Here is a 16898-nt window from a genome sequence, read left to right as displayed (position 1 = left end):
GCAATCATAATTGGACAGATCTAAACAGGTGGGATCTGACTCTCATAGCACACAGATGATAAGCAGCATGAGAGCAGAGAGAGAGAGAGAGCAAGCTCACTATAGTCGGGGGCCCACAAGCCCAAAAGCTCAAGGAATAGGGTTGAACCTGTGATGTCTGCTGCAGCTGATCAATCAGCTGAGCCTACGTCTCAGGTCCTTAGATTAAATCATTTGACACAAGTGGCAAAATGGCGGACCGACGTCTAGTCCCAGTTTGAGTGAGGATAGAGGAGGTAGGACAGAGAAGGTTAATGCTGCGCTCACACTAGCAGATACGAAAGATACAACGATACAAAGCTACGCTGCGCATTTGTAGCTTTGTCTCTTTGTAGCTGAAGTTGAAACCAGCTCAACTTTCTTTGTAGCTATTATAGCTTTTGTCGCAGCTACAAATGCTGAATGTATGTATCTGTATCTGTCGCTGGCTCCAGTTGAAAATGCCTGTATCTTTGTAGCTGGCAGTTTGAGCGCAGCATCGGGACCTGAGATGCAGCCCAGTTCCCTGAATCAACCTGCGTTGCTTGCGTGGCTGCGTTTATGTCAGTGTTTCTCAAACTTTTACATTTCAGAGTTACAGACTTGTATGGGTCAATTTAGACCCCCGCAAAGGAACCCACAGAGTCCCTGGAATCCACTTTGAGAAACACTGGTTTATGTCATTCAAGCGGTCACACCATCTTTGCGCTGGCTGTGATAATAACATTTAATAGATGTCGAATACATACCAGAACTGTGTGAAATGATATTTCGAAGTCCATGCTAAAAAAGAAAGTACAGAAGTATAGAAGCTAAATGATCCAAACTACCAATTAAATTGGGATTCAGAGATGGTTGATGTTCAATTTAAACAAAAAAGAAACTAAACAAAAAACTTTGTCCCAGAGGAGCAATTAGCAGTGGTGTAAAGTAACTACAGTAAGTACATCTACTTAAGTACTTTACTTAAGTACACTTTTGAGGTATTTATACTTTACTTGAGTATTTCCAATTTCCAATACTTTTACTTCTACTCCTCTACATCTTGGATTCAAATATTGTACTTTTACTAGACTACATGTATTTGAAAACTTTAGTTATTAGTTACTTTGCAGGTGTAGATTATAATATTATAAAACACACATTAACCCACTTTAGCCCTATTTTATACCTTGGCTATTTGAAAATAGCTGATCTACAAGCTTGTGTTGTGAGCTTGTGTCTGCTATTTTCAAACATTTTGTACTTTTACGTTTGGTACTTTAAGTACGTTTTGATGCCAATACTGTCATACTTTTACTCACGTACATTTTGAATTCTGGACGTTCACTTGTAAGGGAGTACATCTACAGTGCAGCATTGATACTTTTACTTAAAGGAGCTATAGTCAACTTTTTCTTGAAAAATGGATGCTAAAATAAAAATGCTTCTAAAATATTGTATAAAAAAATAAGCTTCATATATGTTTCAATTAAAAAATGACCACAAAAAGCGTAAAATAATGATAAAATAATCATTTTGGCCATTGTCGGGCCGACGCTTTGTTTACATCCTAGTCTAACACTATCAAAGAATAGACTAGAATGTAAACAAAGTGTCGGTCTGACAATGGCCAAAATGATTATTTTATCATTATTTTACGCTTTTTGCGGTCATTTTTGAATAGAAACACATGTGTGAAGCTTATTATTTTATAAAATATTTTCGAAACATTATTTTTATTTTAGCATCCGTTTTTCAAGAAAAAGTTGACTATAGCTCCTTTAAGTACAAAACGTGAGTACTTTTTCCACCTCTGGCAACTAGCTAAATCTATCTCTGACAGCATGCGTCAGAAGAGGTTGTCTGGTAAGAAAAATAAAAATAAAAAGCCTAACCCCTTTTCTGAGCCAGATGTGTGCTCATATTAGGGCATTAACGAAAGAGTCGACAAGTTCATTACACAAGTTGACTCCCACCAGAGAAAGTCGAAACTCGAAGTTGAAAGAAAAAAAAAAAAAAAACGTTCTATTGTGAAAATAGCAGATCTACATGCTCACAACGCCTCGCGATGCGAGGCGTTGTGAGCATGTAGATCAGCTATTTTCACTGCCTCTTACTGCCTCTATATATTTGACAATTTGGACCATGTTTAATTTGCCATTTTAGAGGTATTAAAAAGTCCTTAAATTGGCACTTTAGAAATGTGAAGATACCCTCTATATACACTTAAAACTTTATGTTGGTTTGTTTACAGTTAAGTGAGAAAACAATGTTGCACAAAATAATTGGGGGGTCGTGTGTGATGTGATGACGTCATCAAACGATAAAGTCGACTTCAACTCAACTTTTTACTGAGTCGAGTCGACTTGCAAAAAATCACAAGTCGTTAATGCCCTAGCTCATCACACGTTCTCTGTCTCCAGATGCTGAACCTGTTTGTGGCCGTCATCATGGATAACTTTGAGTACCTGACCAGAGACTCCTCCATCCTGGGACCTCATCACCTGGACGAGTTCATCCGGGTTTGGGCTGAGTACGACCCTGCAGCGTGGTATGTGTCCCCCCCCCCTCCACGAAATACAGGAAACCCCGTCCTAAAACAAGCTCGACCTCGTTCGTGCGACCGCGTGTTCCCCAACGAGTCAGTGGCCTTAACCCATTTAGGCCTAGAAATGATTGAATGCTTTAACCAGTGAAAAATAGCAGATATACAAGCTCACAGCGCGGCACCGAGTGCCGCGCTGCGAGCTTGTAGATCTGCTATTTTTGGAAAAAGTCGTGAAAATGTGTGCAAATCTTTGAATATATAATGTATTTTCAAAGCGAACGTTTGTAACTCAAATTTTGCTTCTGGGTGGTCCCTGGAACTAGATATTTTGAAATGGGGGTCCGTAGCCAAATACATATCATTTTGGGGGTCCTTCACATGAAAAGGTTTGAGAACCACTGACATAGTAGTCTCTCAAGAACAGACTAACTGAGCTCCAGTTAAGTGAAAAGGACCTTTTCGTTGACGATGGCTGGCCAGATTGCTGACATAGAAACATAGTTTTTTTTCCAAAAATCTTAAAGGATTCAAAAGACACTTATAGAATCGGGTCAAAATTCTAATTTTCACGATTTTTCAAAAATAGCAGATCTACAAGCTCGCAGCACGGCACTCGGTGCCGCGCAGTGAGCTTGTATATCTGCTATTTCTTTATATTTAAAGCATAAAATATTGCGTAAATGGGTTAAAGGACCCCTTAAAGGACCCCTTCAACCAGAATGTATTTTTTTGTTGTTTGGGACACGCGCAACACAGTTATTCTTTTGTGTTCAATCTGTGTTTTTAGATATTTTAGTATTTCAGCATGCTACAACTGGTCATATGATGCATTTTGCAAAAAATAATTTGAGATGGGGGTCCGCAGCCAAAACACATTTTGGGGGTCCTTAACACATTGACCGCCATTTTAACATACCTCCGTACTCCCACCTGCCATTCGTCTCCATAGACTTCCATGTAATTCATAGTGCACGGATCATGCACACCCATGCCTAGATAATGCACCACGTGTGTCCACCTTGCTCACAGCTTTCAAACAAAAAAATCCGAATGGAAATCCGTTCAGGCATTCCTGAGATAACAGCCACTATGTTTAACAAAGATGGCTGCCAAAATGGCTGCCATGCTTGAAAGATGGGGTTGCTATGGGGGTTAAACATGAAATTTCGCGATTGCTATCATGCCTACTCCATTTTTTGGGGTCAAAATTAAAAAAAAAAAAAAAAAAAAAATTGAATTTTTTTTTTTTTTTTTTTTTTTTTTTTTTTAATTCTCGGGACTATCGGGCCTGGCGGGGAAAGACATTGGAATAATCTCGGGACTATCGGGCCTGGCAGGGAATGAGTTAAAAAAAATGTATGTTGCTATCAGTGTTTCTCAAACTTTGTCAAGGACCCCCAGAATGATATGTATTTGGCCACGGACCCCCATCGCTAAATATTTTGTTCCAGGGATGTTCTAGTCTGCATCTAGCTTAAGGCCACAGACTCGTTGGGAAACGCGCGGTCGTGCGAATGAGGTCGAGTTTATTTCAGGTCGAGTTTTCCTGTTTTCCTGTCCTGGGTTTTGTAAACCCCGGCCCCCTCTCACCATCACCCAGTCAGACATCACATTACCATAGAAATTATGAGTTGGGGGGCACTGTGGCGCGCAGTCGGTAGAGCCGATGTGGGCGCTGGGGGCGTGTTCTCTCCTCCGCGTCATCAGCTGCCCACACCCTAGGTGGGGTTGGCGAAAGGGCCTTTCTGTGTGGCGTTTGCATGTTCTCCCCGTGTCTCCTAGGGTAGATACCCTCACAAAAACATGCAGTAATCCTGGTCTCTATAATGCCTCCGCCTGGCCAGCCGGGGCGCCTGATGGAGGGGAAAGGAACTGGTTGGAATAACGTGTACCTTCCACACGCTACGTCCAAACCGGGGAAATCCCCCCTGTCAGGTGAAAAGAAGCAACTTGGACTACTCTTGCACTGAAGGAAGCATGAAGTCAGTCCATTGTCTCCCCAGGTGCGGCAGAGGGAGTAGCAGAGCCCAGGATTACAGCTTAGGCAATTGGCACTGGGTGAAAAAATGGGTTACAAAATTGTGGGATAAAAATTATAAAAAAGAAAAGAAATTATGAGTTGGGGGAGTAGACAACCTCGGTGTCCCTCTCTGAACTCCTGTCTCGGGACGGTTAATTGATTGATTGATTGATTGATTGATTGATTGATTGATTGAAGACTTTATTAGAAGTTTGCATAGAACAAGGTACAGTTTCATGACGGTACAATTCACAATGTCGATTTGCAGTCAGCCCCCCCCCCCCCCCACACACACACACACCCCCAAACACCCACCCACACACACACACACACACACTAATGATGCATTATTTTCTCTCTTGAAGCTGTCCTGAACGTGTGTTTTGTGTTTATGTATCTGCTTGTTCTTCTTCACAGTGGACGGCTTTCCTATAAGGATATGTACAATTTGTTACGCGTTATCTCGCCCCCCCTTGGCTTAGGGAAGAACTGCCCTAATAGGGTAGCCTACAAGGTTTGCAACCCCACCAGACACACTCCGTCACTTCTTTAGGGTGCTTTGTGTACCTCTCTATGCCAAGAGACCTTTTTTTTCTTTTTTCTTTTTGACTTGAATGGCTGTGCAACCAAAGAACTCGCCTACACTATAGCACCCGCCCCCTTTCCAGACTGATTGGCTTTTTGGTTACCCAACGGCCAGAGTGGAAACAAAGCTTTCAAAGCCAACGGTGTGGCTGCCCCGCCGCGCCGTGTCGCCCTGCCAACGCCTACTTTCTGCACCCATCTTTAGGGCTGTCACGATTATGACATTTTACAGGACGATTAATTGTCACTCAATTAATTGCGGTTAACAATTTAATTGTGTTTTTGTCGTTGACAATTACATTTCTGTTTGGCATGTAGGCTTTGAAGTTGCAAATGACAGATATGACACATAACCTAAATATGCTAAGAAATGAAGGACATATTTGACAACTTTACGCTTTAAAAAGAACATTGATGGTGGAAATTGCCGATCTACAAGCTCACAACGCGTCGCATCGCGACGGGTTGTGAGCTTGTAGATCTGCGATTTCCACTATTTTTTAAATGTTTGAACATTATGTAAACATTTTTCAACATGTAAACGATTATGACGATTATCACAAAATAATTGCGATTATGTCAAATAATTGCGATTATGTCAAGTAATTGCGATTATGTCAAGTAATTGCGATTATGTCAAATAATTGCGATTAGACGATTATGTAATAATTGTGACAGCCCTGACAGAATTGTGACAGACCTGACATGACAGAAAATATTCTGCTCAGTACCTCCCCCCCACCACCCCCCCCCCCCCCCCCTTATAAGTCATCGGGACGATGCAAAAAAAGTCAAACGATCGTTACATTCAGATCTTGAAACCAGTGGTGGAAAAAAGTACTCAATGTGTTACTTGAGTGAAAGTATCAATGCTGCAATGTGGAAACACTCTATTACAATTAAAAGTCCAGAATTCGAAATTTACTTGAGTAAAAATGCACTTAAAGTACCAAAAGTAAAAGTACAAAAATGTTTGAAAATAGCAGATCAACAAGCTCACAATGCGTCGCGATGCAACACGTTGTGAGCTTGTAGATCGGCTATGTTCAAATAGTCGCGCTATAAAATAGGGCTACAGTGGTCCAGGTATGTTTTATAATATTTTAATTTATATCTGCAAAGTAACTAGTAACTAAAGTAAAAAAAAAAAAAAAAAATGTGTGTGAAATATTTTGAATATTTGGAAACACTTGAGTAAAGTACAAATGCCTCAAAAGTGTACTTACCGGTAGGTACAGTACTTGAGTAAATGAACGGTGGGTGGCCAGAGGTACCCACAGACACCTATGCTGACGGATCTCATAGTAACCCACTGTACTTATTTACTTTACACCACGGCTTGAAACCATCTGAATGGGATCAACTGGCCTCACGGGGCATGCTTTTTTCGGTTCCCTTTCCCCTTCCGGAGCATGCTAATGTCAAAGAAAGGAAGGCTACGTAAAGAAAAGAAAAGAAAAGCTTTAAAAAGGGGGCTGGCGTTGAAAGCTTTGTCTCCGTTGCACCTGGCACCGGACACCAGTGGGATGTCTGCAAAGCATGCCGAAAGCAGACATCCCCCGACAGTTACCATGCTGCCATTCTCTGATCACCTCATCGTTCCTGTGCGTTCGGTCAACGCTCCCATCCCACACCAGTCCCTCCCCTCTCTCTCAAAACATACCCATAACCCCCTCCTCTCAACAGAACTCACTCTTCTCTGTGCCACCCCCATCGTGTCTCTCTCCTCTCAGGAATCCTGAGCGTCACCATAGCGATGCATCATCCCCGCGCCCCTGGGGCTGCGGCGGGCCGAGGATGGCATCCGTTTGTTTGTTCATCTCACTTCTTTCCAGGAAATCTAAAAATAACAAAAGATTTCTTGTTTGTTTGTTTGTTTGTTCATATCGTATTGTTTTTATTTTATTTATTTATGCTTTGTCATCATCCTTCTGTTGATTTTTCTCCCCTTTCTGTTACTGTCGTCCCCTCTCTCCAACTCCCCCCCCCCCCCCCCCCATCCTTCTCTCGTCTTGGGTTGTTTTTTCCTTTTCCTTTTATGATTTCTCTATCTTCTTTGTAAAGTGGCCGTATCAAGTACCTCGATATGTATCAGATGCTGCTCCACATGTCCCCACCCTTAGGTTTGGGAAAGAAATGCCCGCCGAGAGTCGCCTACAAGGTATAGATGCCCCCCACCCACCTCCCTACCCCCCCCCCCCCCCTTCTCCCCCCCCTGCCTTCTTTCTCCTCCGCTCGACGATAGCGATGGGACGATATGAACAATTCATATCACGAATATTGTGACAAAAGAAATCGCGATTTACGATATTATCGCGATAATCGAAATCCGTCATCCTGGGGCGGAACATATGCCAAAAAAATTGCAGATCTACAAGCTCGCGACGCGACGTGTTGCGAGCTTGTAGATCGGATGGCAAAGACATTTGATTAGAGAGTGAAAAAACTGTATCACTGTACATATATTATAAGAACCTTTTGCCAATAGAGGATTAAGTGGTACCGGATATGCAGCTCGGCAAATAAAAGGTGGGAATTGATCCCAGTGCATGACGGGAGGACGATATCACGTTAAATTAAATCTCCACAATGCGATTATCGTGAGTGTTTTTTATCACGATAAACGATAATATCGCGTCTCGTCCCATCCCTACTCGGCAACCCCTTCCCATTGGCTTAACCTCCAGCCAGTGTCTGTGCTCTGCAGTCGTTCCCTTTCCGTGTTCTTGGATTTGATTTGCTAAAGTGCTCTGGGATATTTTTGGTGTAGCTCCTCCCCCTCGACCTCCTCCCCCTTGCCTCTTCCTTCTCGACGCTGCTTGATTTCAAGAGCAAGCTAGCTAAGCGTAGCCAAGCCGCCAGTGTGGGGCAATGTCCAATATGAACCTAAGCTAAGCAACTTAACCGTACCATTAATAAGCATAAGCATACCTTTAAGTAATGTTATATCATAGTGTTAAAGGACAACTTTGTTTTTTTTTTACAAGGGTTCATATTTTAGATTAGAAAAAAGAAAAGATGAGTGTTAAAATGTTTTCATTTACTGCTTTCTATTGTTTTAGGGATTTTAGAACTTTGATTTCAGTGGGTGGGGGCATGCGTACAAGTGGTTAAATATGTCTTTTTAGACACAATAAGCCGGCAATTGCTTTGTTACTATTTATACCAGACCCCATAAGTCACATCTGCCCATGAAGGATTGCGGTGCATCTTGGGAATGGGCTCATGGTGTCTAAAAAGACATATTTAGCCACTTGCATGCATGCCCCCAACCTGGGGGCATGCATGCAAATCAAAATCGGTGAAATCACTAAAAAGAAGTAAATGAAAACATTTTAACACTCATCTTTTCTTTTCTCTAATGACTATCTAAAATATGAACCCTTGTTGTAAAAAAACTAAAGTTGTCCTTTAAGCAAGAACATACAGTCAGTTGTCAGAAAAACTACACTGACCTGTTTTGCGACAATTAGCCCCCCAAATAACTGTCAGAGTCTTAGCAGAAAGCACTAAACACGCCAGCCATGCATTGTTATTTAAGTTATGAACACCCTGACCTAGGCCTACTCCTGTTTCTTATATCGTCGTTGTCGGGTGAAAACCTTGTATGTCCAAGACCTTTCGTTTTGTATTTATTGTTTTAAAAATGAACTAAACTAGTGAAAACAGCAGATCTACAAGCACACAACGCCTCGCACCGCGAGGCGTTGTGTGCTTGTAGATCGGCTGTTTTCACAACTTTGGTGCGACAGTCTTGCATGACGAAGCAGGGCTTCACTTGGTGAAAAAACTTAAAAACGTGAAACTTGGAGATACGAGGTTTCTGCCCGACAGTGACGATATTATAATAATAATAATGACTTGAGTATAGCATAACACCTCCTCCACGAAGAGATTCTGTTCCCTTCTCCTATTACATCCCTTGAATAGTTTGAAGATCTAGGCAGAGTTTTAGTCTGTGGAGCAGTGTGTGTGTGTGTGTGTGTGTGTGTGTGTGTGTGTGTGTGTGTGTGTGTGTGTGTGCGTGCGCGCGCGTGCGTGCACACGCGTGCGTGGCTTCTGTTGCTTTATTTGTGGGAGATTTACACATACGCTTTTATACTCGTGTGAGTCTGTCTTTGCTGTATCCCATTTCTTTCCATCTTTTCTGTCATCTCTGTCCATTCATCGAGGCTTTGACTGTGTGTGTGTGTGCGTGTGTGTGTGTGTGTGTGTGCGTGTGTGTGTGTGTGTGCGTGCGTACGTGCGTGCGTGCACGTGCGTGTTTACTTGAGTGGGCTCGTGCATGTGTGCGCCTACAGAACATTAAATGAACCTGCTTGAGTGAGTGAGCCTGTTTGTGTGTGCATCTACAGCACAGTATGCGTACGTTTGTACCGGTATGTACTATGTGTGCGCGCGTGTGCGTGCGTGCGTGCGTGCGTGCGTGCGTGCGTGCGTGCGTGTGTGCGTGTGTGTGTGTGTGTGTGCGTGTGTGCGTGTGTGTGTGTGTGTGTGTGTGTGTGTGTGTGTGCATCTCAGCATCTCCCTCCCTGTCTCATTCTGACCTGGGTCTGTCTTACTTTTGCACTGCCACTGATAGTACATGTAGGTGAATGCTTTTTGTGTTCTGGGGAGCTCAACTCTACAGCAACAAACACACAGCGCCCAAGTAATGGATGTACAGTAGTGGCACCATTAGAGCTATACTACGTACCAAGTCCTCTTGCTAAAGCTGCACAGGTTTGGTGGAATGGAAACGATTGTCCTCATTGATAGCTGCTACCATAGACGTACAGTGTGACTTTAAGGCACAATTGCACGTTGGTAGAGGTTTGGGTTGTGCTGTATAATGTATAATAATAATCATGTATTTGCTATACTTGCTATAAATATCTTTGTAAAAGTCTATGGGGGAAAAATGGATGGGAGATTTTTTTAGTGGGTCCCACTAAAAAAATCTCCCATCCATTTTTCCCCCATAGACTTTTACAAAGATATTTATAGCAAGTATAGCAAATACATTATTTGATATACTACATTTAATAACTAACTTTTGTTAATCGATTTTCAAAATGTTCTTTTATAGAAACAAAGGTTGTATGGTCATGATTCACTGCAATCCTGGATGGCTTGGTTCTAGGCTTAACATAATTGTTATAAATATTTTCGTGAAAGTCTATGAGGAAAATGATCTGGAGATTTTTTAGTGGGACCAGTAAACTACGCCCACTGCGATGCTTTCTAGTGAAAGGAGTAGTTCACCCCCCAAATGACTTTTTTTCTTTTGATTACTCACGCCATAGAGAGAGTTCAATATATTTTCTTTGTATTTGTCGCATTCCTAAGACAAAAATGTGATTGTATTAAATGTACCCCCATTGATTCCGGATGGGTCCCCAATCCGGAATCAATGGGGTACATTTTCCATTGAAAATTTGTCTTGCCATTAACTGTACATTGCACGGTAAACCAGGTCTCAAAAATCATTGTTTCAGCGCACAAACTAATGCAGACAGGTTGATTCTGCCATGGTAGAACATTAGAAAACCCAGTATTGTGTTTTAAATTAAAATGTCAACTCATTCATGTTAATTTTACTGTTTGAATTAGGAAAAAGGTCCAGATCCAGATCCGCCGATATAGGCGGGAGCAAAACATTTAAATGAGCTGGATTTTGTAATGTTACACAATGACAGAATCCACTTTGATTGTGCTGTTTGTGTGCTAGAAGTGTGATTCTGGGACCTATTTTACCATGCAATGTAATGTCAATGGAGAGACCATTTTTGATTATCAATTTATAACCAACGGAGCAACTACTGAATACTGTATACGCAGCCAATATTTGGAGTTGCATCAGGGCAATATGTAACCAGGGATGGGACGGTATGAAAATGTCATATCACGATTATTGTGACAAAAGAAATCGCGATTTACGATATTATCGTGATAATCAAAATCCATTATCCTGGGGCGGAACATTTGCCAAAAAATAGCAGATCTACGTGACACGTTGTGAGCTTGTAGATCGGCTATTTTTTGGCAAAGACATTTGATAGGGTGAAAAATAGACTGTATCAAGTAGGTATATTACAAGTACCTTTTACCAATTTAATAGAGGGTTTAAGTGGTACCGGATATGCAGCTCGGCAAATCAAAGCTGAATTGATCCCGGTGCATGACGGAGGACGATATCACGATAAATCAAATCTCCACGATACGATTATCGTGAGTGTGTTTTTAATCACGATAAACGATAATATTGCGTATCTTCCCATCCCTAAAATGTAACCAGCTAACTGCACAACCCAAACCTCCACCAAGGTTTAATTGCACTTTAGGTTCTCCCAAACCCAAGCCCATGATGATCATATTTGCTAGGAATGGCAACCACAGAGTCGAGCTCCTCTCGATTGTTGAGGCACCTCCATGGTTTTGCGTACACGCCTTTCTTCTCTCACCTTTTTTTCGATCAATGTCAGTCTTGCATCGGTGTACTTCTTGACTTGCAGCATATAGTGCACACTGTAGCCTCTAGCGGTGAATGTGAATGTCTAGTTTGTCTCTCTCTGTCTCTTCCTTTCTCCAGGAAAGCTTTTTGTGTGCTGTCCAAGAATGTTGATAGTTTTCCACCTATTTAGCCAAAATACAGCTTTAATTTCGATTAAGCCAGGTTGACTACTTTCAGGGACGTGCTGGCCATTGGGAAAAGCGGGACAACTCCCGAACGGCCGGTTCATTCCCGGCCGGTCCAGGCCGGCCATTAGAAAAAAGAAAAAAAAAAAAAAGTCTTCCATTTTGGGGGCTGGGCGGCCAACAAAGTAAATCGTCACTGTCGGGCAGAAACCTTGTATCTCCAAGTTTCAAATTTGTAGATTTTTTCGGAAAGCAAAGCCCTGCTTCATCATACAAGGCCGTCGCACAAAAGTAGTGAAAACAGCAGATCTACAAGCACACAACGCCTCGCGGTGCGAGGCGTTGTGTGCTTGTGGATCGGCTGTTTTCACTAGTTTAAATCATTTTTAAAATGATAAATACAAAACAAACGGTTTTGGACTTTCCACCCGGGCTGAATCATGGGCCCAGCACGTCCCTGACTACTTTCAACCTGGCGTCCCTGTTTTGGGGCATTTTGTCATTATAGGGCGAAAATATTTTCCAAAAAATTGCGAACATTGCAGATGTACAAGCTCACAACGTGTTGCAATATGACGCGTTATGAACTCAGTAGATTGATAATTTTTAATGTACTGTGTGCATGTCACATGACAGATTTGGTACTAGTAAGATGATGAATAAATACTTTCCAATTCCTTCAGTACACAGATTGATTTCTCTGCCTTGCCTTGGGATTTGGGATTGGGCTGTTTTTATTTATTTTTTGCTCTGTGCTCTGTGTTGCTCGAGTGATCTAACCCCCGGCCCTCGGTCCGCCCCTCCGTCTTCCTCTCCTCAGCGGCTAGTGAAGATGAACATGCCCATCGCTGAGGACAACACGGTCCACTTCACCTCCACGCTGATGGCCCTGATCCGCACTGCGCTGGAGATCAAGCTGGCCTCAGGTAGAGACTGACAGGTGTACCTACCGTATGCCAGCTGAGAACTAGAGGCGCAGCGGTTAACCCATTTAGAACGGGTACACATTATAGTGTATTATTATTTTATGCTTTAACTATTGAAAAATAGCAGGTATACAAGCTCACTCGCTGCGAGCTTGTAGATCTGCTATTATTGAAAAAATACATACCGGTATTCAAAGATTTGCACACATTTTCACGACTTTTTCAAAAATAGCAGATCTCCAAGCTCACAACGGGGCCTTAGCAGATATACAACGGGGCCTTAGCAGATATACAAGCTCACAGCGCGGCACTGGCACCGAGTGCCGCGCTGTGAGCTTGTATATCTGCTATTTTTCACTGGTTAAAGCATTCAATAATTCTAGGCCTAAATTCGAACGAATAGAGCAGTGACGTTTGACGTAATTTACCCATCCTACCTGCTTCACGTTTTTTCCCCCCATTCTGAATTCCCCTAGACTTTTTTTCATATCACTTCATAATTATAAGAACTGTGTTCCAAACATAAACTAATGATCTAAGCGGTTTGACTCATAAGATTATGAAGAATCAACTGATGGTGAGAAAAGGCTAATGTTACTGTCGCCGAATTAGTTACATTTTTGCTAGAAACAGGCTTTATCAAATAATGAGTGACTGACTATCATAAACCATACAGAGCCACCTCCCCGACAATATCGCACAGACGGTTTGTTTATTTTTGGACCACAATTTGTGATGATTTTAAGATGACCCAATGTTATTCTCCATAGAGAAATTACTTCTGTGTGTAGTCTATTGACTATATACTGTATTAATCGATTGTGAAAAACCATCGATTAAACTCGGAGCAAAGGTCTCCAAACTTCAGATGGCCAACTGGAAGGGTATACATTGATTTATTGATTGATTGATTTATTGATGTACCTTAGTTTGATTGTGCGGTGGTTTACCATGAAATCTGCTGTACTGCATCCAATTGACACTAATGTAATATATCGTCACTGTCGGGCAGAAACCTTGTATCTCCAAGTTTCAAATAAAGCCCTGCTTCATCAGGCAAGACTTTAATGAGAACAATCAAGACATTTTAAATTGAATGAACTAAAAAGGGGGGGGAGACAATGAAATAATTTCCACCAAAAAAAAAACAACAACAATAAGAAGAAAGGAAAAGATGTTATCAAAATGTCACTCTTTAACACCCTGCTATTCCCAACCAGGCAGCCAGCTGCTGCCTCTTTGTCTTCTCTCTTTAGAGGCTGGAATGAGTAAATATGGGTCCCATTTGGGCTCATTATAAAGCTGTGTGTGTGTGTGTGTGTGTGTGTGTGTGTGTGTGTGTGTGTGTGTGTGTGTGTGTGTGTGTGTGTGTGTGTGTGTGTGTGTGTGTGTGTGTGTGTGTGTGCGTGCGTGCGTGCGTGCGTGCGTGCGTGCGTGCGTGCGTGCGTGCGTGCGTGCGTGCGTGCGCGCGTGCGTGCGTGCCTGCGAGGTGCATTCTGCAGTATAAATGAGGGTCTTCTTCCTCACTCCTCTCCGCAGGAAAGATCGTTTGTTTTGTTCTACGCCATAAATCCAGTTATGAACCCAGAACAGCTGGTGGTCCAGTCTCTCTCTCTCTCTTTCCTATATGAAATATACTGTACAGCCTAAAAGATGGCATAGTCTATATCACTGGTTCTTTTTCAGGCCGCGACCCCCAAAATAATCATGTTTTAACTGGGGTGGGACCCCCCATGGGACCCCCCTCCCCCACGAGCACTAAGAGTTGAGGCATTGCATTTTGTGTAACACGTTTCTATTGTGAAAATAGCAGATCTACATGCTCACAACGCCTCGCGTTGCGGGGCGTTGTGACTGTGAGCATATAGATCTGATATTTTCACAATGTCTGCCTCTAATATTTGGCCAATGTTTAATTTGCCATTTTATTGGAGAAGGAAACAAAAACAATGTTTCACATTAAGTTAATCATCTGGGAACCCCCCTGGGGGTCTCGACCCACAGGTTGAGAACCACTGCTCTATATAAACATAAATAAGCACGAACAAATAGCCGATCTGCAAATCCCCTCTCTGTGTAGAAATCCATGCCGTTACGCCACATCTCCAGTATTGACTTGATTATGCTTAGTTTATTGTGGTATTAAGCACCGTAAATTTTCGATATTTCTAACCTTTTTAGAAATGTCAGCCCCTGCCTCTCTAACATTCTCTGCACGTCCCTGACAGGGATGGTGGCCCAGCGACTGTCAGATGCTGAGCTGAAAAAGGAGCTGTCCACCGTGTGGCCGAGTCTCTCCACGAAGACCATGGACCTGCTGGTCACGCCACACAAACGTAAGCAGCTCCCTTAACACGCACACACACACACACACGCGCACACACACACACACACACACGCTATAGGCCTATACATACTGTGTAAGATTTGGAATCTGCATGCAGCTGTAAATGCGTGTGTGTGTGTGTGTGTGTGTGTGTGCGTGCGTGCGTGCGTGCGCGCGCGAGTGCGAGTGCGTGCGCCTGTGTGCTTGTGTCTTTCTCTAATTATCGTCTGTGTGTCTGTGACTTGTACCTCCACACGCATTGTGCAGTGCATTTGAGAAGACTCATGCAATGCATTCAAACACAGTCATGAGCCGTGCCTTCACTGCCACCTTGTGGTGGGACTTGTGTACCACCGTTTGACTGTATAAACTATTAGCACCTCATTAGTCGGTGGCATTTCCAGGCAACGTTGCATGTTCTACCGTTTCATTTGTTTTCCTTGAAAATCAATTTTAATTATGGGCCATAAATACATTAAACGGTTTGGATGTACGGTTTCCTTCCTTGTGGGCGAAAATCTCGGGGGAGACTTAAGAGTCGCAAATAGAGATGAATTGAGCCATGAATGAGTCAGCAAAATTACCTCTCTTTCTCTCTCTGTTTTTTAATCTCCCCTCCTTATATCCTTGTCTTCTCTCCTCTCTTCTCTATCCTTAACTATTAATACATTATTGACTGAAGTCCCTCAGGTGTCTGTACCATAGAGTATATATAAAATAGAGAGCGGACGAGCCCCGCCCCCACTATCATTTCAATGCAAGTGCTCAGTGGCGTTTTGAAGCAACGGCTACGTGCTAGCATGTAGCTAATCCAGGTGCATTCTGGGGGAAATTGGCCACTACCTAGTGGGGCCAAGCCCCCAGAATGCACCTGGAAATGACGTCACGCTGCTCTCCGCTCAGTCTGGAGTGGAGGGGGCGGGGCCAAAATGCGCGTTTAGGCTGCAGTTCCAACTTTGGCCACCATCGGGGTTGCTTCAAATCTAGCCCTGTGTTCTGGGGGCTTGGTCTGTACTCGGCCTCCTGCCTTTCTCCCTCAACATCTAACATCTTTGCCGAAAATAGACGATCTACAGGCTCACAACGCAACACGTTGTGAGCTTGTAGGCCAAAGAGTCTACAACAGGGGGTCCGGGATCACCTTGGTGGTCCTCAGAGTTACTACAGGGGGTTCTCCAAATCTTTGTGTGATAGAAAAAATGTTTTCTTCTTTTTATACTAACCACTTTTGAACCCTCCGCGTCCAAATTCGGAGAACTTTAGCCAAAAATAGCAGATCTACAAGCTCACAGCGCCTCGCGGGTTAGCATTTCACCAGGTTAGCATTCACCAGGGTTAGTTTTACTGAGGTTAGGGTTAGGGTTAAGGTTAGGTTAGGTTAGGTTTCTCTGTCAGGGCATGCGAGCAGAGCGGAGCGGGAACGAAAGCCGCTCCGCGCTCCAGAGGTCTCCTTGTCCCGCTCGCTAGTCACTCTGGTCGGCCAACGGGCCGCTCAGCTCCGTCACTCACCTTGATTCGCGCATTTGTCGCTCCGCACTCGCTCCACGCTCCGCTCAGGGTCGTCAATCAGAGTCAGCCGCCAAAATAAAAAAAGTATTTTGCTATTTTGCTTCCGAAACACTTTCTCCTTTGCTTTGCCACAAGTGTCCCCAACACAAATGCCTGCTGCAACGTGAGCCTCGGCTTGATGGAGAGCTGCCTTCAAGGTTACAAAAGACGCCTTCTATGGCATTGTATTTTTTAATAAGACGGGCGATATTAAATCCAGTTGGTTATTGATTAATCACCACATTCGAGAAGGAGGCGACTTGTGGCGTGTGTTTTTCGTCAGTCTCACTTGCATTTCAAATCGTATCCTTTACCTGGCTGGTGATA

At 43.1% G+C, this 16898-nt stretch overlaps 1 protein-coding gene across 1 annotated transcript in view; it reads left to right on the top strand.

The window, feature by feature from the left end:
* The window catches only part of cacna1ba (calcium channel, voltage-dependent, N type, alpha 1B subunit, a), a gene marked incomplete at both ends in the record, with an annotated part of 221504 nt that overhangs the window by 182902 nt on the left and 21704 nt on the right, over positions 1–16898 (top strand). Inside the window, 4 exons of the mRNA XM_080738497.1 lie at positions 2424–2551; positions 4986–5082; positions 12592–12697; positions 14926–15033. Of these exons, the coding sequence (XP_080594623.1) occupies positions 2424–2551; positions 4986–5082; positions 12592–12697; positions 14926–15033 (439 nt within the window). The remainder of the gene's footprint in view (positions 1–2423; positions 2552–4985; positions 5083–12591; positions 12698–14925; positions 15034–16898) is intronic.

This window comes from Nannobrachium achirus, assembly GCF_963921795.1.
Source record: "Nannobrachium achirus genome assembly, chromosome: 12".
Classification (NCBI taxonomy): domain Eukaryota; kingdom Metazoa; phylum Chordata; class Actinopteri; order Myctophiformes; family Myctophidae; genus Nannobrachium; species Nannobrachium achirus.
This window is presented reverse-complemented; position numbering and strand designations above follow the sequence as displayed.